The following is a 27,275-nucleotide window of genomic DNA, read 5'->3' on the forward strand; positions in this document are numbered from 1 at the left end:
ATAATAATAGGTGTTCCATGAACCACAACTCCCAGCCCTCCTTCCCGCCACCCATGAGATGCTCAAGGAGAAGCGCAAGGTGGCTGTACCGCGGGCACCCCAGAGCTCGGCTCCTGTGGCAACCACCGTGATCAACATCAGCAGCGAGATGCCCAACCCCATCATCTGGTCCCTGTTCAACACAATCTTCCTGAACTTGTGCTGCTGGGGCTGTGGCATTCGCTTACTCCATGAGGATTGGGAGCTGGAAGATGGTGGGTAACATGATGGGGACCCAGGCCTCTGCCTGCAAGGCCAAGTGCATAAAATCCGTAATGTATGTGCCTTACCACAAAGCACCGAGATATGTGAGGCAAAACTGATAGAATTGCAAGGAGCAAGGGATGAATCCACATTATATTGTAGCCAAAATCTGGAATCAATTCAAATGTCCATCAAAAGCAAATGGATAAACAAACTGTGGTATGTCCATAGAATAAATAACACCAGGCCATATAAAGGGATGAACTATTGACTCAACAATGTGGATAAATCATACAAAGAATATGGTGATTGAAAGAAGCCAAATTGTTGTATGATCTTATTTTGTAAAATTCTAAGAAATGCAAACTGATCTAAAACTACCAGAAAGCAGTTTAGTGGTTGCCTATAGATGCCAGGAGGTGAGGTGGGGATGGGAGAGAGGTATTTCAGAAGAAATGATAAAAGGTTACATGGAAACTTCTAGATCTGATGAATATGTTAACTGTCTTGATTTTGATGATGGTTTCACAGGCATGAACATGCCAAATATTATCAAACTGCACACTTTAAATAAGTGCAGGTTTTTTGGACATCAGTTACCTCATAATAAAGCTATTATAAAGACAAATATTTCAAAATAAAATGTAACATATTTTATTTTTTTAAAAAAGACTTTTATTTATGCATGAGAGACAGAGAGAGATGCAGAGAGAGAGAGAGAGAGAGAGAGAGGCGGAGACACAGGCAGAGGGAGAAGCAGGCTCCATGCAGGGAGCCTGACGTGGGACTCAATCCTGGGTCTCCAGGATCAGGCCCTGGGCTGAAGGCGGCGCTAAACCGCTGAGCCACCCGGGGCTGCCCAATGTAACATATTTTAAAATCATCATTGAGGGGCACCTGGTTGGCTCAGTTGATTAAGCATCGGCTTAAGGTGGTGGTCCCGGGGTTCCTGGGATTGAGCCCTATATCAGGCTCACTGTTCGTCAGGGAGCCTGCTTATCCTTCTCTCTCTGCCCCTCTCCCAGCTCATGCTTTGGCTCTCACTCTCTCTCTCAAATAAATAAATAAAACCTTTAAAAAACTTTTAAAAAAGGGTAGCCCCAGTGGCGCAGTGGTTTAGCGCCGCCTGCGGCCTGGGGTGTGATCCTGGAGACCCGGGATCGAGTCCCACATCAGGCTCCCTGCGTGGAGCCCGCTTCTCCCTCTGCCTGTGACTCTGCCTCTCTCTCTCTGAATAAATAAAATCTTAAAAAAAAAAAAAAAAAAAAAAAACTTTTAAAAAATAAAATAAAATCATCATTGAGGGACAGATGGAATTCTATAGTCCAGATATGTTACAAAGAAGGTAATGATATCACCTATGAAGTATTTCAGCCTAGGATGTATAATCTAAAACTAATCATGAGGAATCATCAAACGAACTCCAAATGAGGAAAGTTCCACATAAAAGGAGAGAGGACTGGATAATATATATGTAAATGTATATAACTGCTATGGAAGATAAAGAAAGCCTGAAGAAACTAGATGTGATGCCTGACCCTAGGCAGATTTCTATACCCAAGGGGGGAAATGAAATTATTGAGTCAAAAGACTCATTAGAATACGAATGGTCAAGTAGATGAATGTATTGTATCAGTGTTAAATTTACCAAAGTTGATACCTGTTACTGTGGTTGTGTGAGACAATTATTCTCTTCTTAGAAAATAAATACTAAAAAAGTTTTCAGTGCTCGAAAGCCAACTTTTGAGCAGGTAACTTACCCAAAATGGTTCAGAAGTGGGGCTAAACAGGGCAGTAAATGTAAAAGAGCATACAGTACCTGGAGACGCAAATAGGATTAAATGTTAACACTAGGCGAACGTGGGGAAAGGAGAAATGGTGTTCTTTGTATTGTTTATATTTTTTGCAACTTTTTTCTGTAAGTTTAAATAATTTCCAAATTAAAAAAAAATTAACTACAATAGAAGAAAGTGCTTTGTCCTTCCACAAATGAACCTATCTTCAACTCTCCTACAACATTTTAGATTTGATTTATACCAGAAATATATAAAATGTAGAAGAGTGGAGCATGGGACTCTTGATCTTGGTGCTGTGAGTTGGAGTCCCACGTTGGGTGTGGAGCCTAATAAAATTTAGGACAGCCCGAGGCTCAGCAGTTTAGCGCCGCCTTCAGTCCAGGGTGTGATTCTGGAGACTCGGGATCAAGTCCCACCTCCGGCTCCCTGCATGGAGCCTGCTTCTCCCTCTGCCTGTGTCTCTGCCTCTCTCTCTCTCTGTCTCTCATGAATAAATAAATAAAATCTTAAAAAAAAAAATAAAATTTTTTAAAAATTTAAAAATATGAAATAGTGTGATTCCTGGACTCAACGCTAATGTCATTAAGATAGAAATGACTTTCAAAAGACTTCTGGGGTATTTCCAGATGACCACAGATTTCTCCTTTCAAATAAATTGACAAAGAATTTTGTTTCTCAGTTCCATTTTGGTAAAGCTTTTTCCAAAGCACTCGAACATTTGCAAGGGAGAAAAAAAGGGAGATGTTGGTCAAAGAGTGCAAACTTAGAGTGAGAAGATGAGGAAGTTCTAGAAATGCAATGCACAGCATTGTGATTACAGGGAAACAATCCTATACTACATTACTTGAAAGTTGCTAAGAGAATAGATCTTAAATGTCCTCACCACAAAAAAGAAATGGCAATTATGCGCGACACAAAGGAGTCATTAGCTAAGGCCACCATAGTGTTAGCTAACTACCACCATTGGGTCGTGTCCTACTGCAATAGGTAAGTGTATCAAATCAACACACTGTACACTTTAAAGTTACTCAAAGCTATATGTTAATTATATCTGAATAAAGTTGGGGGAAACCATACGTTTGCAAAGATATCCTTCATTCGCATTGGTGATTCAGTCAAGAAATCTTTGATTTTTCAGTAGCTCCTTAACAATAAGTTCAGGTCCTCAAGTGCAAACATTTATCACCTTCAGATGGTTAAAAGTATCTTTGAGATAAACCAGGCCATGAATAAAGTCCTCTTTTTTCAGAATGTTTCAAGAGTGGGTTCGCTTTTTCTTTAAAAAATAAACAAATAAATACAACATCTTCTATCAAAATCGGTACTGAAGTTTGCCCCTTTGAGAGCCAGAGAACTGCGTGATTGAGAAGATTTTTTCTCACTTTCCACAAAAATATGTTTTAGATGTGATGATTTAGAAACTTACTTTGGAGAAAGTTGACAGCTCTTGGGACTGATTACAGAACTTCCCTCAGAGTTGTCTGGACAGTCTGTTGGCAGTGCATGTCTGCCCTAAAGCAAGTTCTGATGTGAGGAGAGTCCTTTCTCCCCAAAGTTGGAAAACCACATGGTCACCAAACATTGTAGGAGTTCGGCTGCAAAAAAGGGAAAGGAAGCTCTTGTTTCGAAGTTCTGTGTGATAAAACCACCTTTTGACCATTGCCAAAAAGTCATTGGCTTTTACAGTCACCAAAAGAGACTCTTGAGGTAAGAACTCTTTGGCGGCTTCAGCTTGCCCAGAGCAAGCAAAACCAAAGGGAGAAGGGAAGCTGGCAACATGGGAAGGTTCCATTAGTTTCATCCAATTGTAAAATGAAGGAGGATGGCAACAGTACTAATTTTCCATGGCTGTTTCAAACTTTTAAAGAAATACCAACTGTCCTATTGGACAAGGAAAATGACTTATGGATTTTCCCCCCTTTGTTGAAGCCCACAAATCAGTGCTGACATGATTCACTGAAGTTTATCCAATAGAAATGGAGCTCCTTTTGATCCAGCAAGCAGCTAAGAAAATGTATGGAAGCCCCAAGAAAAGGGTTTTGTAAAATGGCAGAGCTACATTTAGAAACATGCTAATTTTTTCTTTTTTTTTTTCAAAGATTTTAAAATTTCCTCATTTGAGACAGAGCTTGCTAGTGAATAGGAGTGGGGGGGAGGGGCAAAAGGGGAGGGAGAAGCAGATTCCCTGCTGGGCCGGAAGCCTGACTTACACACGGCTTGAGCTCAGGACCCCAAGATCATGACCCACGTGTAAGGCAGATGCCCAACCCACTGAAGCACCCAGACACCTCAGAAACAGGCTAAGTTTTTCAAACTGAGCTTTCTTATTAGGAAAAATTCCAAATCCTGAGATACATTTTCCAGACACAGAGAAGTGAGATGCACTTTCATTTTATCTTAGGCTTCATGAGAATATTTACACACACACACACACACACACACACAACCAGGGTGGCCTTTGTGTGCTAGTAAGTTCAAAGATGCAAATGAAAACATAATGCCTGTTCTTTTACTTACTTCTATTAGTAGTAAAGTCTCGGGCACTGCTAACATTTTGGAGTTTGTTGCCAACATTAAATATGGAAGGAAATGATAAATATCATTTAGAGTGCAGGAACCAAGGGCAGGCCACTCAAGATGGGCTACTTTGGCGTGAAGATTACTTGGAGTCAAAAGCAATCCATCAGGGGTGCTTGGGTGGCTCAATTGGTTAAGTGCTGCCTTTAGCTCAGGTCCCGGGCTTGAGCCCTGCATCAGGCTCTCTGCTCAGGCTCTCTGCTCTGTTTCTCTCTCTCCCTCTGCTGCTGCCCTCTACTCCTGCTTTCTCTCTCTCTCAAATAAATAAATAAAATCTAAATTTAAAAAAGCAATCCATGCCCAGAAGTCAGTGGCATTTCTATACACAAACAATGAGACTGAAGAAAGAGAAATTAAGGAGTCAATCCCATTTACAATTGCACCCAAAAGCATAAGATACCTAGGAATAAACCTAACCAAAAATGTAAAGGATCTATACCCTCAAAACTATAGAACACTTCTGAAAGAAATTGAGGAAGACACAAAGAGATGGAAAAATATTCCATGCTCATGGATTGGCAGAATTAATATTGTGAAAATGTCAATGTTACCCAGGGCAATATACACGTTTAATGCAATCCCTATCAAAATACCATGGACTTTCTTCAGAGAGTTAGAACAAATTATTTTAAGATTTGTGTGGAATCAGAAAAGACCCCGAATAGCCAGAGGAATTTTAAAAAAGAAAACCATATCTGGGGGCATCACAATGCCAGATTTCAGGTTGTACTACAAAGCTGTGGTCATCAAGACAGTGTGGTACTGGCACAAAAACAGACACATAGATCAGTGGAACAGAATAGAGAATCCAGAAGTGGACCCTGAACTTTATGGGCAACTAATATTCGATAAAGGAGGAAAGACTATCCATTGGAAGAAAGACAGTCTCTTCAATAAATGGTGCTGGGAAAATTGGACATCCACATGCAGAAGAATGAAACTAGACCACTCTCTTGCACCATACACAAAGATAAACTCAAAATGGATGAAAGATCTAAATGTGAGACAAGATTCCATCAAAATCCTAGAGAAGAACACAGGCAACACCCTTTTTGAACTCGGCCATAGTAACTTCTTGCAAGATACATCCACGAAGGCAAAAGAAACAAAAGCAAAAATGAACTATTGGGACTTCATCAAGATAAGAAGCTTTTGCACAGCAAAGGATACAGTCAACAAAACTCAAAGACAACCTACAGAATGGGAGAAGATATTTGCAAATGACATATCAGATAAAGGGCTAGTTTCCAAGATCTATAAAGAACTTCTTAAACTCAACACCAAAGAAACAAACAATCCAATCATGAAATGGGCAAAAGACATGAAGAGAAATCTCACAGAGGAAGACATAGACATGGCCAACATGCACATGAGAAAATGCTCTGCATCACTTGCCATCAGGGAAATACAAATCAAAACCACAATGAGATACCACCTCACACCAGTGAGAATGGGGAAAATTAACAAGGCAGGAAACAACAAATGTTGGAGAGGATGTGGAGAAAAGGGAACCCTCATACACTGTTGGTGGGAATGTGAACTGGTGCAGCCACTCTGGAAAACTGTGTGGAGGTTCCTCAAACAGTTAAAAATATACCTGCCCTACGACCCAGCAATTGCACTGCTGGGGATTTACCCCAAAGATACAAATGCAGTGAAACGCCGGGACACCTGCACCCCGATGTTTATAGCAGCAATGGCCACGATAGCCAAACTGTGGAAGGAACCTCGGTGTCCAACGAAAGATGAATGGATAAAGAAGATGTGGTTTATGTATACAATGGAATATTACTCAGCTATTAGAAATGACAAATACCCACCATTTGCTTCAACGTGGATGGAACTGGAGGGTATTATGCTGAGTGAAGTAAGCCAGTCGGAGAAGGACAAACATTATATGTTCTCATTCATTTGGGGAATATAAATAATAGTGAAAGGGAATATAAGGGAAGGGGGAAGAAATGTGTGGGAAATATCAGAAAGGGAGACAGAACGTAAAGACTGCTAACTCTGGGAAACGAACTAGGGGTGTTGGAAGGGGAGGAGGGCGGGGGGTGGGAGTGAATGGGTGACGGGCACTGGGGGTTATTCTGTATGTTAGTAAATTGAACACCAATAAAAAAAATAAAAAAATAAAAAAAAAAAGAGAGGCAAAAAAAAAAATAAAATAAAAAAATAAAAAAATAAATAAAAAAAGCAATCCATTAAAAGCCAGCAGATTAAGGAAAAACTTTTTACCTACCCATCAACTGCCTACAAGAACTTAGATGGACAACCTGCTTCAGGAAGAGAGCTATTTCTGTAGATAAAAAGACATTATGATAAGAACTAGGTAGGGTAGATGGGGAGGAACCTAGTCCTCGATGTCCCACTGCTTCTGAGTGGCCCAGCAAACATCTGTTTACCGTTTACTCTTTTCTATCTTCCAGTAAATTATGTTCCTTTCCTCTGAAGTTCCAGACTCCTACTCCCTTCTCCTTAGTTTGGGTGGACATATATACCTTATTTTGCCTGCCTGTCTTTGGAATTTCCATGTCAATGTGGATTCCCCCATAGGTATGCTATTAAATTTGATTTTTCTGCTGTTAATCTCCTTCATGTCAATTTGATTGTTAGTCTGGTTAGAAGGACCTTGAAAGGGACAGATTGTTTGCTCCCTGCCAAGAGGTTAATGAAAAATATAAGATTTTTCTACCAGGTTCATAGATCCCATGAAACTAAGAGGACACTAGACCCCATATTAATAAATTTTGCTCAGAATGAAGGTAAGATGCTAACAATAATCTGCTACTTACATGCACAAGATCAGTCTATAAACAGTTGTGAAAGGGTTTTTTGAAACATTTCATCAGCCATTGGGACTTTTCATCTAAAGCATTTTATTAACAGCAATATTGTGAACAAAGCGAGGATTTTAGTGACACTGATCTATGCTTGATTCTCAGCTGGGCTCCTTGATAGACACTTCATCACCAGGGTAGTCTGAGGCCTCCATGACATGATCTAAGGAGAAGTGGCTAGGCTTGTGTGCAAGCACTCAATAAATGTTGGTTTTGTTCTTCCTTCCTTTACCTCTTTTCCCACCAGCATTAGATGTGTGAGGATGATTTCCCTGGGCCCTGAAAACAGGCTCCTCTTCACCGGATTTTTTTAAATGGTCATTATCTCACGCTCTAGTCTCTATACACACTCTGGAAAGCCAGAGCTGCCCCTGGGAGCCCAGGAACAAAGCAGCCTGATTTCTGACTCTCTGCCAAAGTCTATTCCCCCAAAACAAAGGACAGTATTTAGAAGCACAAGTTAAGAGGGTTGCTCATCTGTGGTATCACCAGGATCTCAGCTACCCACCCTGAAGCCAAGAGAGACCATGAATATGAGGACACAATGTTCTGCTTTCTCCTCCTCAGAGCAGGGCATACTGCATCTGTGCTGAGTTGATGGCCTTCTTTCATGGAGTTCCTTCATTCGGGACTCTGTCTCACTGGGATGTGGAGAGTGGTATCATGTGAGGTTTATCCTTCATTCATTCCCTTCTTCATTTAGCCATCATATGTTCAGCACATCATCATGTGCCAAGCAGAATGCTAGGTCAGAATAACAGACCTTAGTACCCATCCTCATGATTTACATTTTGAAACTACAGAATGTTAAAATTGTAAGGGACCATAAGAATGATTGAAGTCTGACATCACAGATAAATGACTTGCTAAAGATGCCATGAATTCCATAGTAATCAACCAAAGGTCTCCAGACTCCCAGGAAAATCTCCTTTCCATCATACTACACTGTCTCTAGTAGGTTCTAATACTGCTTCTTTCCTATGTTGTGCTAAATGAAGAAAGAAATTGTTTTCAAGAGAAAATTTGATGGATGAGGTACTGGGGAGGAGGAAGGGGGGTAAGTCAGAGGAACCCAATATTTGTGTAGAACTGCAAAATTTCACAATCCTAACTGGAAATCCTCCAGTAGGAAAGAGACTCAGAACTCAGTGGGCCTTTCAGAAAGCATCTGCCAAGGGGAACGAAGAACAAACACTGATAACCAACTGCAGTTTAACCTAGAATGTCCTTTGCTTCCTTTGTTATGATTTTAGAGTCATTCTCTTTAAACAGAGAACATGGCTGACACAGGAAATGCTCTGATAGCCTTGCAAACCCAAGTACAAAAGGCTCAGGGCTTTGCCTTCTTGGTAAGCCTTTGGAAAGTCCTGAAAAATGCCATCCGTTGCTAAGATGCTCTCCTGAAATATGAAAGAATAGAAAATTAGATTCAAAGACATCAGTCTTGCTCTCCATTCTCCAGTCAATTCTTTTCAAAGAAACCAATGCCCTCACATCTAAGGCTTTTGGCTCTCTTCTTGGGCATAGAAGGGCTCCACACTCCTAGTGGTCATAGAACAGGAACACCGCAAATTATGTGGCACTTGAACCAAGATCTATGTCACCCAATCTTCACCTGATATCTAAAAACACCAGACTCAGTATGTTTTTTTTTAAAGATTTCATTTATTTATTCATGAGAAACAGAGAGAGAGAGAAAGAGAGAGAGAGAGAGAGAGAGGCAGAGATACAGACAGAGGGAGAAGCAGGCTCCATGCAGGGAGCCCAATGTGGGACTCGATCCCGGGGCTCCAGGATCACACCCCAGGCCGAAGGCAGATGCTCAACCTCTGAGCCACCCAGGCGTCCCCGACTCAATATGTTTTAATGAACATATTGTTCCTACAAGCAAGAACATGTTGCCAAATTAGCTCTGCCTGGAAGATTTCCAATATCTCTAGCCAAAGGTGCCATTAGCTCACTGACAGGTTTAGGAACCCTAGAATGCGGGGACTGGCCATGGTTTCCCAGAGCTTTACCCATGGTAAACCTTAACTGAGTTAACTTTTGTAGAAATAGATACCTAAATCAGAAAAACTAGCTGATTCACAATATAAATTTGGTAAAGATCATGTTGTTTGATAATTCTAGGGGGGAGTTTTAAAGCCCTACAGAATAAACCATCTATGGCTGGGTAGAACAGATTTCTTCTAAGGTGAAGTAACAGTTCTGGGCTGAGAATCAGAAGTTCTAGGTTGAAGGCCCAGCTTGGTCACAGATGATATATCTTCTCATCTCTTTCACTCTCTTCTTTCTCACCCACAGGGAGAGGAGCTACATGAACTTTCCTGACTTATACATTGTTCTACTTTCACACATGGGACCGTGCATGACACACAAAAGTTCTCAATAAATATTGGTTGAATGTATGAATACATCTCCAGGAAACATTGAATCAAGGTGGTTATTTTTTTTCCATTTATTTATTTATTATTTTTTTAATAATAAATTTATTTTTTATTGGTGTTTAATTTGCCAACATACAGAATAACACCCAGTGCTCATCCTGTCAAGTGTCCCCCTCAGTGCCCGCCACCCAGTCACCCCCACCCCCCGCCCTCCTCCCCTTCCACCACCCCTAGTTCGTTTCCCAGAGTTAGGAGTCTTCCATGTTCTGTCTCCCTTTCTGCTATTTCCTACCCATTTCTTCTCCCTTCCCCTCTATTCCCTTTCACTATTATTTATATACCCCAAATGAATGAGACCATATAATGTTTGTCCTTCTCTGATTGACTTATTTCACTCAGCATAATACCCTCCAGTTCCAACCACATCGAAGCAAATGGTGGGTATTTGTCATTTCTAATGGCTGAGGAATTGAATCAAGGTGGTTATAAGTGTGGCCTCCACTCAGTATGTAATTATGGGTAAGATGCTAGACCTCACTAAGCTTATTTCATCCTCTGTTAAATTAGGATAAGAATGATAACATCATAACTCTAATTACTATGATAAAGATTATAATAAAAAAAACAAAGCTTAATGTAAACCCCCAAATTTGCTAATTATCATTATTCTTTGCTTTGGGGTCGAGAATGAACTTGAACTTCCAGAGAAAACCTTGTGTGATTGGTTCCCCTTTGGCATGAATAATTGCTGCCCATGGTGAAGTTTTGTGTCCCTACAGCCTAAAGAGCTGCTCTTGCAGTTCCTGGCTTCTTTTCTTCCTGTGCAAGGAACTTCTGGTTCAGAATGGACAAACACTTCTTGATGGTCTTCTCCCTTTTCTGCTGCATTGTAGGTGAGTCACAGGCCTGAGAACTGGACTCCAGAGACAGGATACAGGAGCCCCTGGAAACTCTGTGGCGCCATAGGTATCCTTGGAGGGCCAGGCCTTGACCACATTTGGAAGGGAGGGGAAGCCATTCTTCGGAATGCTCCTCCTGCTTTATGTGCCAACTTTTCTGACCTTCTCAACATTCTGCCATTCTTTACCAGGGGCTCAAGCCACAATGGCTGCTGCCCCTTCATACTTTTCCCTCATTCTATCTCTACCATTCCCCATAATTCAAAATCCTACCAAGATTTTCCTGAGGCCATCCTTTTCATTCATAAATCTGTATCCCATTTGCTGAGAGAGCTGGTCAGTCTATAATGAATAATTTCATAGTTCTAGTGCTGGACAATAGCTTTTGACACCCCTCATCAGGGACTTTATATGGAAATAAATGATTATAGGAGAGGAAATATTGGATGCTCTAGAATCAGATTTTTAAAAAATGTTTCAGTTGCAGTCCTAAAATCTCTGTACCTTGCTCATATGAGAAATGGGGAAATACTTATAAAGCGTTTGTGATGATTAAATCAGAGACAAAGTGAGAGAACATGGTCCAAATGAGATGCTCAACAAATGCTACTTTCCTTTCCCACTTAGGTGCCCCAAGGAGGAGGTTTTTGTTTGCTTCTCTCTCTTATTAAACCTGTATTTCAATTAGCTCACCCCACAATACCACAATAAGTGTCAGGACTCATGAGGACTTTACATAGATTCAGTTCAAAGTTCAAAATTACAGTATGTTACCTAACAATATCTAAGCAGCAAATGTTAGCAACAGACAGTAGCTTAGGAAAAATATTTTATTTTATTTTATTTTTAGAATTTTTTATTGGAGTTCAATTTGCCAACATATAGCATAATACCCAGTGCTCCTCCTGCCAAGTGTCCCCCTCAGTGCCCATCACCCAGTCACCCCAACCCCCTGTCCACTTCCCCTTCCACTACCTCTTGTTCATTTCCCAGAGTTAGGTGTCTCTCATGTTTTGTCTCCCTCACTGATATTTTCACTCATTTTCTCTCCTTTCCCTTTATCCCCTTTCACTAATTTTTATATTCCCCAAATGAATGAGACCATATAATGTTTGGCCTTTTCTGATTGACTTATTTCACTTAGCATAATACCCTCCAGGTCCCTCCACGTGGAAGCAAATAGTGGGTATTATTTTAAAGCAGTCACCTTCATTATTACACTCCTGACTATCTACAGTGCTGTCAAGTAGGCTAGGCCATCATAAACAGGACTATTTTAAAGCTAGAAAAATCAATGCCATGGAGGCTAAATCGTTGCTCTAAGTTACCCAGGTTAAAAGGGCTGACAGAGGGACCAGAAGAATCCTTTTATTCTCACAATGGCATTTCCCTGGGATATGAAGTTGGTAAGAGCTCCAACTGTTTACTACATGTTCTTCTACTCACCACCAGCTCTTCATCCACTCCTTGCACCACCCCCTCCTCCCACAATCAGGTCTAGACAACTCTAGCTCCTTCTACAGTTCCCCTGGTCTCACACCAGCTCCACGCTCTCCAGCAGTGACACCGCTCACATGCATGACATGCCACCTTCGCACAAGGACAGATCGCTGCAGGAGAGGCTTTGGTATCTGTGTTGCTCAGAAGTTCGAGTCATGCATGACTTTAAAGATCTTCCAGGGTAAGTTAGAGGGAGAAGGGAGGTTCTGTGAGATTCTTGGAAAATTCTTAGGAGAGTACTTCAGCAATCTCATATCTCAGACTAAGCCAATCCAGGAGAGGGGAACCAAAGAGCAGAATGCCCCTGAGCTTAGGTCCCTGTGCACGCAGACAGAAGAGGATTTGGGGAAAATGAGATAGGAGTAAGAAGATGGGCGTTCCATATTCCCAATGAAACTGACCAAACAGAGCTTTAACTCTGAAGACACTAAAGGACTAGTTGCTAATCTACCAGGAAAAAGAATGAAGCAGCTATATGGAGTTGAGTTTGTTAGGGACTCAGGCAAGCAACCATGAAGGAGGCTAGTGATTTCTACATCTCCCCGCTCAGTCCTTTTGGTAAGTATAAGCTCTGAAGCCATCCCTAAACCTACTTTCATGCCTAATTAAAATTTCACTGACAGGACTACTGCCAGGTTTGACCTGTCTTTACAGAACTTAGATCACTGGCTTATTTTCTATGTTCCTTCTTATTACAGATAACATTCTGCAATTATCGTATATGGTGTGTCAGAAATTCTGCAGAGACTTGACATTTGATTTCAACAATCGGACTTATGTTCATAAATGCTGCAAGATCAATTATTGTAACTTCAAAAACGAACAAAGGGAGGTGGGCCAGGGGGTGGGGATGACTGGATGATGGGCACTGAGGGGGGCACTTGATGAGATGAGCACTGGGTGTTATGCTATATGTTGGCAAATTGAATTCCAATAAAAAAATAAATGAATAAATAAAAAATAAAAATAAAATGCACCCATAAAATAAAATAAAATAAAATAAATAAAATAAAATAAAATATCTGCCTTAGAATGTTGTTATTTCTCCCCTTCATTTCTCCCCTCTCCCTGCCCTTGTTTCCTGCTGTCTTTGACATACTGCAGCTCTTTCATTCAGTGTCATCCTTCCCAGTGCCTCCAGCTTGATTTCTACCTCAGTTGGAGGATAATGATTTTGAATAATAGATTTCTCCCATGACAGGGATACTGGCATCTCCATATCCAAGAAGCTTGTCCCAAAAGGCTCAGTATAGCATAATTTAAAACAAGACAATTAAAAAACCTTGTGATTAGCTTAAATTAGTTAAGGTGCACTAGAAACACTTTGGATGAAAGTTCACAAATATTTTGATCCAAAGCTCCCATTTATCGTTACTATAATTAAGCAGAAATAGCAAAATGGATGGTGGACACTTGAGATTGTCCTCAACAGACATTATTTTCCCAAGTGGACTGCGTTCACTTCAAACTCAGTCATGATTTTCTTGGCCTTTACAGAGTACATTCACATACGATGTTAGTGCAAATCAGAGAGTAAGGACATTTCTGCCTCTGTGATAGTCATTCTCACACACGGTCACTTGTAGGTCTGTCAAGATGCACACTCAAGATACATCACAACTCTCCCTTCTTCTCCCTCTTCTCCTAATCTTTCCCTGTTCCTTTCTTCTTTTGCTCTCCACTTCCACTATCACCTCTCCAGGAACCCACACCACTATTGTACAAATTTTCCTTCTCTGAATACCCAAGTCATTTATGTATAATTTTTTTTGACGATCTCTCTCGATGAATCATTTCTCTGCTTGTCTGATTTGCCCCAGTAAGTTACAAATCACACTAAGAATAGATACCATGTCTTACTCATTTCTGTGGCCTTTAGCAAGCCGGTGAAAGTTTGTTGTGTTTAATTGAACAGCCAGTAATGTTGATGAAATTTTTCTTGTGCATCTGTTTAAGTTTACAGGATTTATGATGCTTTTATGCTTTTTCTGGCTGCATACCTATTTTCTTGAGTCTATTAGGAATGGTAATCTCTATCCCCTACCAAATAAAGAATGTTCACTTTATCATGTTTTCCTTGAAGGGATCATGCAAAAGACACTTCTTTTTATGGAGCCCTTCAGTATTCAAGTATCTTAACTAACAATTATTTTTTATGGGATTATTCCAAAACTCATTAGCTAAACTTACTTCAAAATTCATCATCAATACTACCATTATAAAATAGAAGTGTAAGTTTAGAAAGGATAATCTTACCCAATCTTATTGGAAATAGCTGAAGGCACATGTTTTCTTAGTTTTAATGATGTCGAGATTGATCACATAGATTTGTTTGTTCTCAGATTTGTCTTATACAATATAAAGTTTCTCGTCAATCTCTTATCTGACAGCTTTAGCCTCCATTGATTATTATTAACTAGATCCAGTATTCATTATGAGTTGAAATAGAATTACTTTATCATCTTCTATTTTTTTTAAAGGGGAGGGCAGAGGGAGAGGGAGAGAGAGAGAATCTTAAACAGACTCCACACTCAGCACAGAGCCCAAAGTGGAGCTCGAACTCACAACTCTGAGATCATGACCTGAGCTGAAATCAAGAGTCAGATTCTTAACCGACTCAGCCACGCAGTCAACCCTAATTACTTTATCTTCTTAATTTAAGTGTGATTCATATAAAATAAAAAATACATATGTTAAGTATACAGTTTGATGTGATTTGAGAAATGTATAAACCTATGTAACCACTATCCCAGATAAAATATAAAACATTCCTATTAACCCAGTATGTTTCTTCAGGTAACCACTCACTCCCTAAGTTATTGTTCCAACTTCTATCACCATAGTATAGTTTTACCTATTCTTGAATTTATGAACTTGAACAAATGAAAGTAGACACAGTATACTTTCTTGAGTTTGGCTTCTATCACTCACCAGATATTTTTAAGATTAATGCATGTTTTTGCTTATGCCAAAAGTTTGTTCTTTTTTCCCTCCATTGTATACATACACTATAATTTATTAAATTGATTCTCATGTTGATGGATATCAAGTTGTTTCAAGATTTGGGCTATTGTAGATAAAGCTACTATGGTCATCCTTTGGTAGACATACACATTCATTTCTCTTGAGTAGGTAAATAAAAGTAAAATTTATAAGTCATAGAATAGGCTTAGAAGCATATGTATAACTTTGAAAGAAACTGCCAAATAGATTGTGAAAGTGGTCATACAAATATATAGTTTTACCAGCACTGTATGAGAGTTCCACATTCTTCCCATCACCAATTATTATCAGCCATTTAAGTTTTAGCTATTCTAGTGGTTGTAAAGGATATCTTGCACTTTCCTGATAATGGAATTCAGCCACTTTTTATGCCTCAGTTAGAAAATAATTCATGCATGTTTCCTTCTCATACTTACTTTAAATTAACACTCAAATTTTCCATTTAGAATTTATCTGTGTAAGAAATTGATCCAATTTGATGTATTTCCACATAGCTATCTAATAGCCCAACAATATTTATTTTAAAATGTATGTTTTTTTCAACTAATTTGAGATGCTCCTTTCATAGTACGCTGTATTTCCATTAGCACTAATACTAATTCTGGGTCCTCTACACAGTTAAATTTTCTATCCATTACCTCTTTCTTATAACACAAAGAACAAGTTCAAACTGGATTATAAATAGAATATGAAAAGTATACAAAAAACTAGAAGAAAGCATAATATGCATTTATAACTTTGGAAGAGCCAAAAGTTACTTAAACATAACCTAAAAAGCAAAATCATTTTTTAAGAATAATAAATTAGACCACATTAAAATTAACAATGTCTGTTCATCAAAATGCATCATTAAGGGAGTAAAAAAGTAAGCTACAGACTTGGAGGAGATACCTGCAATCCTTATACCTTATGTTTATCCATAACATAAAAATAATTCTTACAAAAAGTTGAGGGACTTTATCACCACTAGACCTACCTTGCAAGAAATGCTGAAAGGAGCCATTCAAGCTAAAATGAAAAGATGCTAATTGATGGCATGAAAACACACAAAAATATACAATGTACTGCTATAGGTTAATATACAGTCAGACTTAGAAAACTCTAATAGGATGGTGTGTTAACCACTTAGCTATAATACAAAGGGCAAAGGGAAAAGCATTAATATAATTTTAGCTACTATAATTTATTAGCAAATATACAATATAAAAAGAGGTAAATAATAACATCAAAATTTTAAAATGGGGGAGTAAAAGGGCAAAAGGGTAAGGCTTTTGTAGACATTCAAAGGTAAGATGCCATCACCTTAAACTGGACTGTTTAAACTACTTGGGACTTACCTCAGCAATCAGACTTATGTGCAAAAATAATGCAACTACAATTATTATCACTTCAATAAGATTCACGCATAAAGCAAAAACCCGTAGTAGACACACAAAAGCTGAGAAAGGGGAGAAAGAACAAAAAATTATGGAAAATTATCAATTTACAAAGATAGGCAGAGAGAGAGTGGGAAAGAAATAATATAAATACAAAACAACCAGAAAACAATTAATAAGATAGCATTAGTAGATCCTTATATAACAATAATAACTCTAAATGTACATGGATTGAAAAAAAATGTACATGGATTGAATTCCCCAGTCAAAAGACATCAGATGGCTGAATGGATAAAACAAGTCTTGATTGTATGCTGTCTATAAGAAACTCACCTTAGTTTTAAGGATACACATAGGCTCAAAGCAAAGGTGTGGAAAAAGATATTTCATGGACGTGGAAACCAGAAGAAAGCAGGATAGCTGTACTTATATCACACAAAATAGACTTTCAGTCATAAACAGTAATAAGAGACAAAGAAGGTCAATACATAATGGAATTCATCAGGAAGATAGGATAATTATAAATATATACAAACTTAACACTGGAGCACCTAAATGTATCAATAAGCAAATACTAACAAATTAAAGGAGAAATAGACAATGATACAATAGCAGCAGGGGACTTTAATACTCCACTTTCAGCATTGGATAGATTATCCAGACAGAAAATCAACAGGTAAACAATGGACTTAAACCACACATTGGGTCAAATGGACTTAACAGATATTTATAAAACATTCTATCCAACATAAACAGAATACATTTTCTTCTCAAGTGCACATGTAACATTCCCCAGGATAGTCTGTAAGACAGAACACAGAACAAGTCTTGGCAAATTAAAGGAGATTGAAATCATACCAAGTATCTTCTGACCACAGTGGTATGAAGCTAGAAATCAATAACAAGAAAAATGGAAAAATCTACAAACATATGGAAATTAAACAACACATTCCAGAACAACCAATGGCTCAAAGAAGAGATCAAAAGAAAAATTAAAAATACATATATTGAGACAAACAAAAATGGAAATGCAATATAACAAAACATATGAGGTGCTGCAAAAGCAATTCTGAGAGAGAAGTCTAATAGTAATAAATGCACACATTAAGAAAAGAGAAATTTATCAAATAAACCTAATTTTATAACTCAAAGAACTAGAAAAACAAAACAAAATAAGTCCACAGATAGCAGAATCAAGGAAATAGCAAAGATCAGAATGGAAATAAATGAAATAGAGACAAGAAAATTTTAAAATACCAGAAGTAAGAGCTGGTTTCTCAAAAAAAAACAAATTGACAAATTACTAGCTAGACTAGGAAAAAGAGAGAAGATTCAAATAATAAAATCAGAAATGAAAAAGGAGACATTACACTGATAACACAAAAATAACAAGAATTATAAAAGACCACTAAGAATAGTCATTTGCCAATTGGTGAACCTAGGAAAAATGGATAAATTTCCAGAAACATATAACCTACCAAGTCTGAATCAGGAGGAAATAAAAAATCTGAATAGACCAATAATGAGTAAGGAGATTGAATCCATAATCAAAGCCCTCACAACACAAAAAAATCCCAGGATCAGATGCCTTTGTCAGCAAATTATATCAAACATTTAAAAAATAATTAACATCGATCCTCAAATTCTTTCAAAAAATTAAAAAGGAGAGAATATTTTAAAATTCATTTTACAAGGCCAACACTACCCTGATGGTGAAGCCAGATAAAAACACTACCACAAAAGAAAACTATAGACTAATATCCCTGGTAAATATAAAAATTCTCAACAAAATATTAGCAAACTAACTTTAACAACACATTGAAAGGATTAATCATTGTAACCAAATGGAATTTATGTCTGGGACACAAGGATGGCTCAACAGTATGTGCATCGATAAACGTGATATACTACATTGATAGAATGAAAGATTAAAATTATATGATCATTTTGATTGATACAAAAAGCATTTGACAAAATATAACAGCATTTCATGAGAAAACTTATCAACAAAGTGTTTATAGAGGGAACATACCTCAACATAATAAAAAACCATATATGACAAGCCCATAGCTAACATTATGCATATAGTGAAAAATTGAAGGCTTTTCCTCTAAGGTCAGGAACAAGGCAAAGGGGCTGACACTCACTACTCTTACTCAAGATCTACTGGAAGTCCAAATCAGAGCAATTAGGAAAGAAAAAGAAATAAAAGATCAGAAAGGATCAGAAGTAAAATTATCATTATTTGCAGATGATGTGAACATATATTTGAAAACTCTAAAGACATAACCAAAAAGGTATTGGAAGTAAGCAACACACTCAGTAGAGTTTAGGTTATAAAATCAACACACAGATACTAGTTGCACTTGTACCTAACAACAAAATATCTGAAAAAGAAATAAAGACAACTATCTCATTCATGAGAGCATCAAAATAAACCAAAAATATTTAGGAATAAATTTAAGGAAGGAAGTGAAAAATCTGTACAATGAAAACTACAAGACATTGATGAAAGAAATTGAAGAAGACACAAACAAATGGACAGATATCCCATGTTCATGAATTGGAATTAATATTGTTAAAATGTCCATATACCCGAAGCCATCTATAGATTCAACATAATTCCTATCAAAATTCTAATGGCATTTCTTAAAGAAATAGAAAATCAATACTAAAATTTCTGTGGAACCACAAAAGACCCTGTGTAGCCATACCAATCATGAGAAAGAAGAACGAAGCTAGAGGCATCACAATTCTTGATATCAAACTATACCATAAAGCTATAAAAATTAAAACAGTATGGTACTGGCATAAAAATAGAAGGAAAAATCAATCGAACAGAACAGAGAGCCCAGAACTAAACTCCTGTATTTATGGTCAATTGATATTTGACAAGGGAGTCAAGAATACTCAGTGGAAAAAAGATAGTCTCTTCAACAAATGATGTTGGGAAAAATAGATACTCAGACACGGAAAAATGAAATTGGACCTCTATCTTAAACCATTCACAAAAATTAATTCAACTTGCATTAAAGACCTAATACTGCAAAACTCCTAAAAGAAAACAGAGGAAAGAAGCTTCTTGACATTGGTCTTGGCAAAGACTTTTTAGATATGACATCGAAGGCACAAGTAACAAAAGTGGGTTTAAATCAAACTAAAAGCTTCTATGCAGCCAAACATAAAAAATAAAATGAAAAGGTAACTTACAAAATGGGAGAAAATATTTTCAAGCCTTATATCAGATAAGAGGTTAATATCCAAAATGTATAAAGAACTCATACAATTCAATAACAATAAAACAACTTCTGGCATTTATTGAGCACCTAATACATACCAGGCAATTAATATAAGATCTCATTTCTTTCTTGCAATAACTCAGTAAAGAAGATGCTATTATTTTTATTTCATAAATAAGGAAAAGAGTGCTCTTAAATGGCCCTTAGGAGGGCCATTTGGTGATATAGTAACAGAACTGGGGTGATTCAAATTGGGATCTTTGTGAAGATCACAGTCTTTGTAACACATCACAGTCTCCAAGCATTCATACAAAAAGAAAAGAAAAGAAAATCCAATTTAAAATTGGGCAGAAGAATTAAATAGACATTTCTCCAAAGAAGATTTCCAACGACCAATAGGTACCTGAAAAGATGTTCAACATCACTAATCATCAAAGAAATCTAAACCACAATGAGCTATCACCTTACACCTGTTAAAATGGCTATCATCAAGACAAATAGAGATAACAAGTGTGAGAATATGAAGAAAAAAGGGAACTCTTAGGCACCATTGGTGGGAATGTAAATTGGTACACCTACTATGGAAAAGAGCATGGGGGTTCCTCAAAAATTTTAAAATAGAACTACCATATGGTCCAGCAACTCCACTCCTGGAATATATACCCAAAAGAAATGAAAACAGGATATCAAAGAGATATATGCACTTCCACATTTATTGCAGCATTATTTATAATATTATTTATAACAGCCACGCTGTGAAAACAACTTGCGTTCCTCAACAGATGAATGGATAAATAAGAGATGTGATATCCTCCCCCAACACACACGGGAATATTGTTCAGCCCTGATAAAGAAGGAAATTCTGACCCTTGAGAAAACAGGATGAGACATTTTTTTATTTTAATTTTTTAAATTTTAAAAGAGTTATTTATTTATTTATTTATTTACTTATTTATTTATTTATTTGACAAAGAATGAGAGAGAGAGAGCGAGAGCACGAGCCAGGGGGAGAGGCAGAGGGAGAAGCAGACTCCTTGCTGAGCAGGGACCCTGACACAGGGCTCATTCCAGGAACCCTGTGATCATGACCTGAGCAGATGCATAACCAACTAAGCCATCCAGGCGCCCCAACAGGATGAAACTTGATGGTATTTTGTGAAATAAATTAGACAGAGAAAGACATATGCTGTATGATCTCACTTATATGTGGAATCTAAAATGCCAAACTAGTAAGAATAAAGAGTAAAAAGGATGGTTACCGGGGTCTAAGGGTGGAGGAATTGAGGAGCTATAGTTTAAAGGTACAAACATGCAACCAGTAGATAAATAAGTCCAGAACATCTAGTGCGCAAAACAGTGATTACAGGCAATACTGTATTATAATAGAGTATAATAATTATAGCTCTAATCGCTCTGATTCTAAAGACTTGTCTCTTTCATTCATGTCACTATGGGCAGTTGCAACAGCTTCCAAATTCCCCAGAATGTATTTCTTTCTTTAATAGAAAGTAGCTCACTGGAGGGCAAATGTGTAATTTCCATTTGAGTTCCCCTATGATAGGCGTGTGACTAAAACATGTTACCTGTTAATCATTTAAAACTGTAAAGAAGTATTTAATAGTTTCATTGTCTGCTACTTTTCAAGAATGAATTTCATTTTAAACCCTACCTTCTTCTTGAGCCCGTTAACTGTTCCCGACCATGTTAGTCCAAGATCAAATTAGGAAATTGTTTTAATCATTGTTTTCCCTGCCTTTAGAACATATAACTATTTTGCTTCCTTTGAACAAATAACCCACATAGAGTATGTTTTTAGGAGTGCTATTTTCTTTTTTTTTTTTTAAGATTTTATTTATTTATTCACAAAAGACATAGAGAGAGAGAGGCAGAGGAAGAAGAAGGCTCCATGCCAGGAGCCTGACGTGGGACTCAATCCCAGGACTCCAGGATCACACCCTGGGCCAAAGGCAGGCTCCAAACCGCTGAGCCACCCAGGGATCCCCAGGAGTGCTATTTTCTAATGAAGGAGTTGCCACAAAAGAAAAAGGAGAAGGAAGAGGAAGAAGTGGGGGGGAGGAGTGTTGGAGGATGAGTTTCATGACTGCTTTATTTGTGATAACTAAAAACTAGAAACAACCCAATTGTTCGTAGACAGCAGAAAAGATAAAATATGGTATATTTATACAGCATGACCCTACACAGCAATATAAAGACTAAACTATTGCTATATGCAAACAACATGGATAACTTCCAAAGACATAATGATGAGCAAAAGAAGCCAGGCACAAAAGAGCACAGTTCATATCACTTCTATAATTTCACTCACATGAACTTTAAAAACAAGATAGAAATACAGTGATAGAATTCAGAAGTGTCCTTATATTTGAGGGTTATGACACAGGAAGGAACAGAGAAAGCACTACTTTAATAAGAAAATTATTTTGACGGCCATTTAAATCATCAAAGAAATCTTTTCAAGAAGTTGTCTTCTTTGTCTAATCATGTATTAATACCATATTGTTTTAGTTACAGAAGCTTCGTTGCTGATTTCAATATTAGGAAAGGCTAGCCCTCTTTCATTCCTGCTTTCTGCATTTTCTTGGCCTTTCTTGTTTGTTTATTCTTCCAATTGATCTTCATGCCTTGTCTTACTCCAGGGTAAAATGTGATGGTATGCTTTTATTGGCATTTTTTTCAATCCAACTACTGTATCTTTTATAGCTTTTTTTAAATAGGTTTCTTTATATGGATGTTTTTCTACTTTACATGAGACAGACATTCCATTTTATATTCTAAGTAGTTATTGTATATGTGAATGCTGTTAATAATTGAATGTTGATTTCATGTTCTAGTACTTTAATAACTTTTGTGTTATTCGTAGCTTATCTATTGAATCTTTTGGTTTCATCAGATATACACTCCTTCATTTGCAAGAGAAAATAGTTTTGTCTCTTCCTTTCAAATTCTAAGACCTCTAATCCTTTTCCATAAGTAATTACATCGATTAATTTTCTAATATTATATTAATTATCAGTATGGGTAATGAACATCCTTGCCTCATTTCTTATTTTAGCATGAAACCATCTAACATTTCTCTCAGGCTTTTGGACTGAGATATGTATCACTTTCTCATGTTAAAGACATTCATCAATTCCACTTTTGAGTTCTTAAACAGATGAACAGGTGTTGAAATTTGTGAAATGACTACTTATTATCTTTTAGGATGATCATCTATTTTTTGTTATTATAATATTATGTTAATTGACATTTTTAACACTGAACCACTCTGGCATCCCTAGAATAAGGTTTACTTGGCCTGCATTGCATCACCTGATCCCAATTCTTCACCGCTCCTTTATGTCAACATCCTTTAAATTGCAAACTCTCAATGTCCTCCCATTGTAGGTGGATTACCTGCCCATTTTCCTAATGGCCATGTAACTTGCTTTGGCCATTAGGGTGTTAGCAAATTTAATGTAAGCAGAAGTTTACAGACTCATGGGCTTGGCTCTTGCTCTCTTATGCTTCTGCCATTGCCATGAATAAGACATGTCTAAGCTAGTCTGTTGGTCCCAGGAAAAGATGAACATGCAGAGCAGAGCTGGGTCACCCTAGCTAAGGCCAACCTAAATCAATCAATCTCCAGCTACCTCCTAAACATATGAATGAGTCTGGTCTTGCTGAGATTAGCAGAGCTGCCCAGCTGAGCAAACCAGGATCATCTGAATTCCTCAGACACAGGAAAATAATTTGTAATTTTAAGCCACTGAGTTTTGGAATGGTTTGTTATTCAACAAAAAACAAATCATTCATTCTATGCTATCCTTTTCTCTACTATTGAAATGTTTGCTAATACTTTGTCAAATGTTTTTATTTTTATTTATTTATTTTTAAAGATTTTATTTATTTATTTCAGACAAAGAAACAGAGAAAAAGAAAGAGAGAATGAATGGGGAGGAAGAGGAAGACCCTGATGCAGGTCTCAATCCCAGGACCCTGGGCCTCATGACCTGAGCTGAAGGCAGAGTCTTAATTCATTGAGCCGTCCAGGTGCCCCGTCAAAGATTTTTTTAAAAAATATTTTATTTATTTATGATCGACAGAGAGGGAGGGAGAGAGAGAGAGAGAGAGAGAGAGAGAGAGAGAGAGGCAGAGACACAGGCAGAGGGAGAAGCAGGCTCCATGCACCGGAGCCCGACGTGGGATTCGATTCCGGGTCTCCAGGATCGCGCCCTGGGCCAAAGGCAGGCGCTAAACCGCTGCGCCACCCAGGGACCCCGATTTTCCAAATTTAGATATCTGGAAAATGTCATCGGACTTCACAGAACACACTTATTCTCTAGGAAATACTTATAGTGCATACTGAATACAGCTTTTATTTGAAGACAAAGGATACAGTGAAGCAAAAGGAGGAGAGGGCAGACAAAAGTTGGGGAAATCCAAGAGACATTCCATGCACAAGTTCCCAGGAGTCCTCATTTACATACAGACTGTTCTCTGTTGCTGGATTGCACAATCAAAATCTGTGTGAGGAATCTCGGCTTCAGGACTATTTTAAACAAAAGTTCTTAATGAGGGTGCATGTGGTTGGTGGGGAGGGGTGGGGTTATAATGTCTCTGACCATGTGATCAAGCCAGACTGGAAAACAGTTTATTTTTTCAGTAAATAAAATGATGCTGGGAATCACCAGGGGAGTTTCAGACTTTAAAGAGGACGTCATAAATGTTTTTATCCTGGCCAAAAGGCCAAGCATCTACTGAGAAAAATATGGATCTTTTACAGTTCAGATATAAATCAACTCTATCCTCCAAAGGGCAGATATATGTGAAGAATCTTTGTTAATGTCCTATGCATACTTGAAAAGCTGTGTTCTCTATTATCTGCATTCAGGATTAGATATAGGTTTCTAGGATCTGCCTTAATAATCATGTTGTATATGTCTTCAGTCTCCTTGCTAATTATTTACCCACATGATCTAGTGATTAGCATGCATTTCTTTTTCTCATCATATCTCCTATAGTTTCTATAGGAGAGTTGTTAAGAAAAGCTGCTGCTGTGGTATAGGCTGCTTAAGTTTTAATCATTTATATCTTTATTGTAGGTTAGTGGCTTTAATAATGTGAAGTATATTATCTCTTTTGATGATTTTGAGCCCCAAAATAGGCTCCTGATCCACACTCATTATTAAATTATATTTTCCCATCTTGAATTGTTTTGACTTCGTCATATTTCTGAATCATCGTAGAGTTGGATTTTGCTCTGTTTACTAAACAAAAATCTTTTTAAACTAATTCAGTTGCTGTGGTTAGTCAATGCTGTCCTATTGCTTTATGGTATATGTGCATTTGTGTGTATCTTTTTCACTTTAGGGTCTATTATCTTTTATACTATCTCTGTTTTTAAGTTCATTTAAGTAACTTCTATACCCAACATGGTATGACTCACAATCCTGAGATCGAGAGCCCCATGCTTTTTTGACGGAGGCAGTCAGGTGCACCTCTAGTATATCCTTTTCTATTTTAGAGGGGAAGAGAAAGGATTATTTAAGAAAATATATGTTCCTATATGGTTTAAAGATCTAAAAACATGTTTATTATTTATGTGTTATCAAATCAGTCATGTTATCTACCCCCACTCCAAATTTCAGTGTAGTATCTAAATTTATGTTGCCATTATTACACAAGTTATCATGACTGCAGCAAAATGTTTCTTTCAGTAAGTCATGGAATACTTGGACCATTCCCTCTTCACAAACTTTACAAGACAATCGTGTATAACGATACAGGGCTCTCCCTAAAGAGAGAAAAAAAGCAAGTGTGATCGCCTTGCTTAATCACACTGTCTTCCCAGCAATGACATCTCTCCAGAAGCTCATTGGTTTTCCATGGATGAGAATGATCCCCCAAACAGTGCCTGCATCTCATCGAGGTCTCTCTAGACAGGATCAGGAAAAGACCTCAGCCTCCCACACAGACTCCACCTCAGGTGGGTGTACCACTGAGAATTCCACTTTCCCCAGCCTCTCCCACGGTCCCAGTTTCCCTCCACACCTTGACTCCAGGAAAGGTGGGCACCATTGGTAATGTCTTGTGTCTCTCTCTAACCTGAACTTACCTGTAATTCGATCAGTGTAGTAGTAGTGTTCTGTGGAACAACTCCTGTTATGAATCATTAGATTGAACTTCCAGCACTTTTTCAAGCCACTGCGGCATCTGTATCCATCAAAGTGGGCACATTGATAGCAAGATCGAATCACTAAATAAAGGAAAGATTTAAAGCAGAGTTCTAGGGAAAGTAATTATGCTTCAGAAGCCTGCCCCACTATCAACATTTACACTAGCATGGTATAGACCTCACAAGAAGGAAGTTGACACCCTTCCCGACTTCTGCCAAGGGTCTTTACACCTTTGAGTAGGTCATATGACCTGGAGGAGTCCAGCCCCCTCCCTCCTTCACCCAAGGCTCAGGGCAGTTAAAAAAACACTAGAGCAGTGAGTGAGGACAGTCAGGGTGGGTAGAGAAACAATGTTTGAAAACAATCAAGAATGTCCCCTCTCATTGTGGCATTATTTATCCAAAAAGTGCAAACCAACTACACCATACATTTCGCTGTCCACACTCTGTCTCCTATGGAGAGAAGAAGAAAAATTGTCCTTGAGCCATTTTATAGTCTCTCAAAAAGTCAAGTTGCTCCCCATATAGCCCCTCACCACCCATCCCTGCCTCTTTCACCAGGCTTTACCTTCATCCATCAAGAGCACTGTGAATATGCACAGCAGAAGCAATGGGAACATCCTGGGGCCCATTCCTGAGACAATCCCAGCAGGAGGTTCCAGCTTTATTTATTCCCATTACCTGCCCTCAGGCATCCCATTAGATCACAGAATTACAAATTTCAGATCAAGCCACCTGAATCCTCTCTACAATGTTCTGAGGAGAGGGTACATCATGTCTGTGTTTGCATTCCTCCAGATACTTGGGACTCACTCCATCCAGACACCCTGTCTCATTTTATTAGATCCAGAATAAGGTACTAATTAACATTGGTATAGAACCTCTCTCCCTAGTACCTCATCACTTCACGTGTAGTTCTAGTTGTTAGCCTACATGCAGCGTGTAGGCCACAGGACAGCCTTTCGCACCTGACAAAGCTAGGGTCATTGAGCATCTGTGAGGGAGTTGCTCAGTCCCTTTCAGGCACCATAACCATCCTGGACACTGGCCTCAGTGTGACCTTCAATGGCACTACATCCCTCGCAAGGTGGCTCATACTCCAGATGTGGTCTGACTGCCCAGTGTCCCACCCCTCTGTGAGATGGATGGGACAGCTCAAGAAGGAGAGGGGTGAGGAAGTGAAGATGATCTGTTTCCTTTGAATTTTATTCATTCATTTATCCATGGGAGACAAAGACCA

At 38.2% G+C, this 27,275-nt stretch overlaps 1 protein-coding gene and 1 long non-coding RNA gene across 6 annotated transcripts; one reads left to right on the forward strand and one right to left on the reverse strand.

Annotated features, from left to right (window-relative positions):
• Nucleotides 1-7,475: 7,475 nt before the first annotated feature.
• LOC140631206 (prostate and testis expressed protein 13-like) lies at nucleotides 7,476-26,729 on the reverse strand. 5 transcript variants are annotated; one of them, XM_072822604.1, is made up of 4 exons: nucleotides 26,604-26,729; nucleotides 26,465-26,488; nucleotides 25,976-26,116; nucleotides 7,476-8,200 (listed from the first exon to the last, which is right to left on the reverse strand). In XM_072822604.1, exons 1-4 carry the CDS (start codon nucleotides 26,665-26,667, stop codon nucleotides 8,163-8,165), a joined length of 267 nt encoding a protein of 88 aa, XP_072678705.1. In that variant the 5' UTR covers nucleotides 26,668-26,729; the 3' UTR covers nucleotides 7,476-8,162. The 5 variants fall into 5 exon arrangements, with proteins under 5 accessions (XP_072678705.1, XP_072678703.1, XP_072678704.1 ...); XM_072822602.1 differs by lacking the exon at nucleotides 7,476-8,200 and adding an exon at nucleotides 9,172-9,337; XM_072822603.1 differs by lacking the exon at nucleotides 7,476-8,200 and adding an exon at nucleotides 24,208-24,383.
• On the forward strand, nucleotides 10,639-13,215 carry LOC140625596 (uncharacterized). The gene is made up of 3 exons (XR_012024941.1): nucleotides 10,639-10,736; nucleotides 12,238-12,423; nucleotides 12,941-13,215. It is a non-coding gene; the product is annotated as an uncharacterized lncRNA (long non-coding RNA).
• Nucleotides 26,730-27,275: the final 546 nt, after the last annotated feature.

Source organism: Canis lupus, chromosome 3, assembly GCF_048164855.1.
Source record: "Canis lupus baileyi chromosome 3, mCanLup2.hap1, whole genome shotgun sequence".
NCBI lineage: Eukaryota > Metazoa > Chordata > Mammalia > Carnivora > Canidae > Canis > Canis lupus.

What these genes read in the sequence shown, in the direction of transcription:
- LOC140631206 (XM_072822601.1), bottom strand. Translation starts at nt 26,667, where the DNA reads ATGGGCCCCAGGATGTTCCCATTGCTTCTGCTGTGCATATTCACAGTG. An exon ending in AGTGCTCTTGATGGATGAAG is followed by an intron (nt 26,489 to 26,603) that starts GTAAAGCCTGGT and finishes TTCTCTCCATAG; the next exon opens with GAGACAGAGTGTGGACAGCG. An exon ending in CAGAGTGTGGACAGCGAAAT is followed by an intron (nt 26,117 to 26,464) that starts GTATGGTGTAGT and finishes TCCTTTATTTAG; the next exon opens with TGATTCGATCTTGCTATCAA.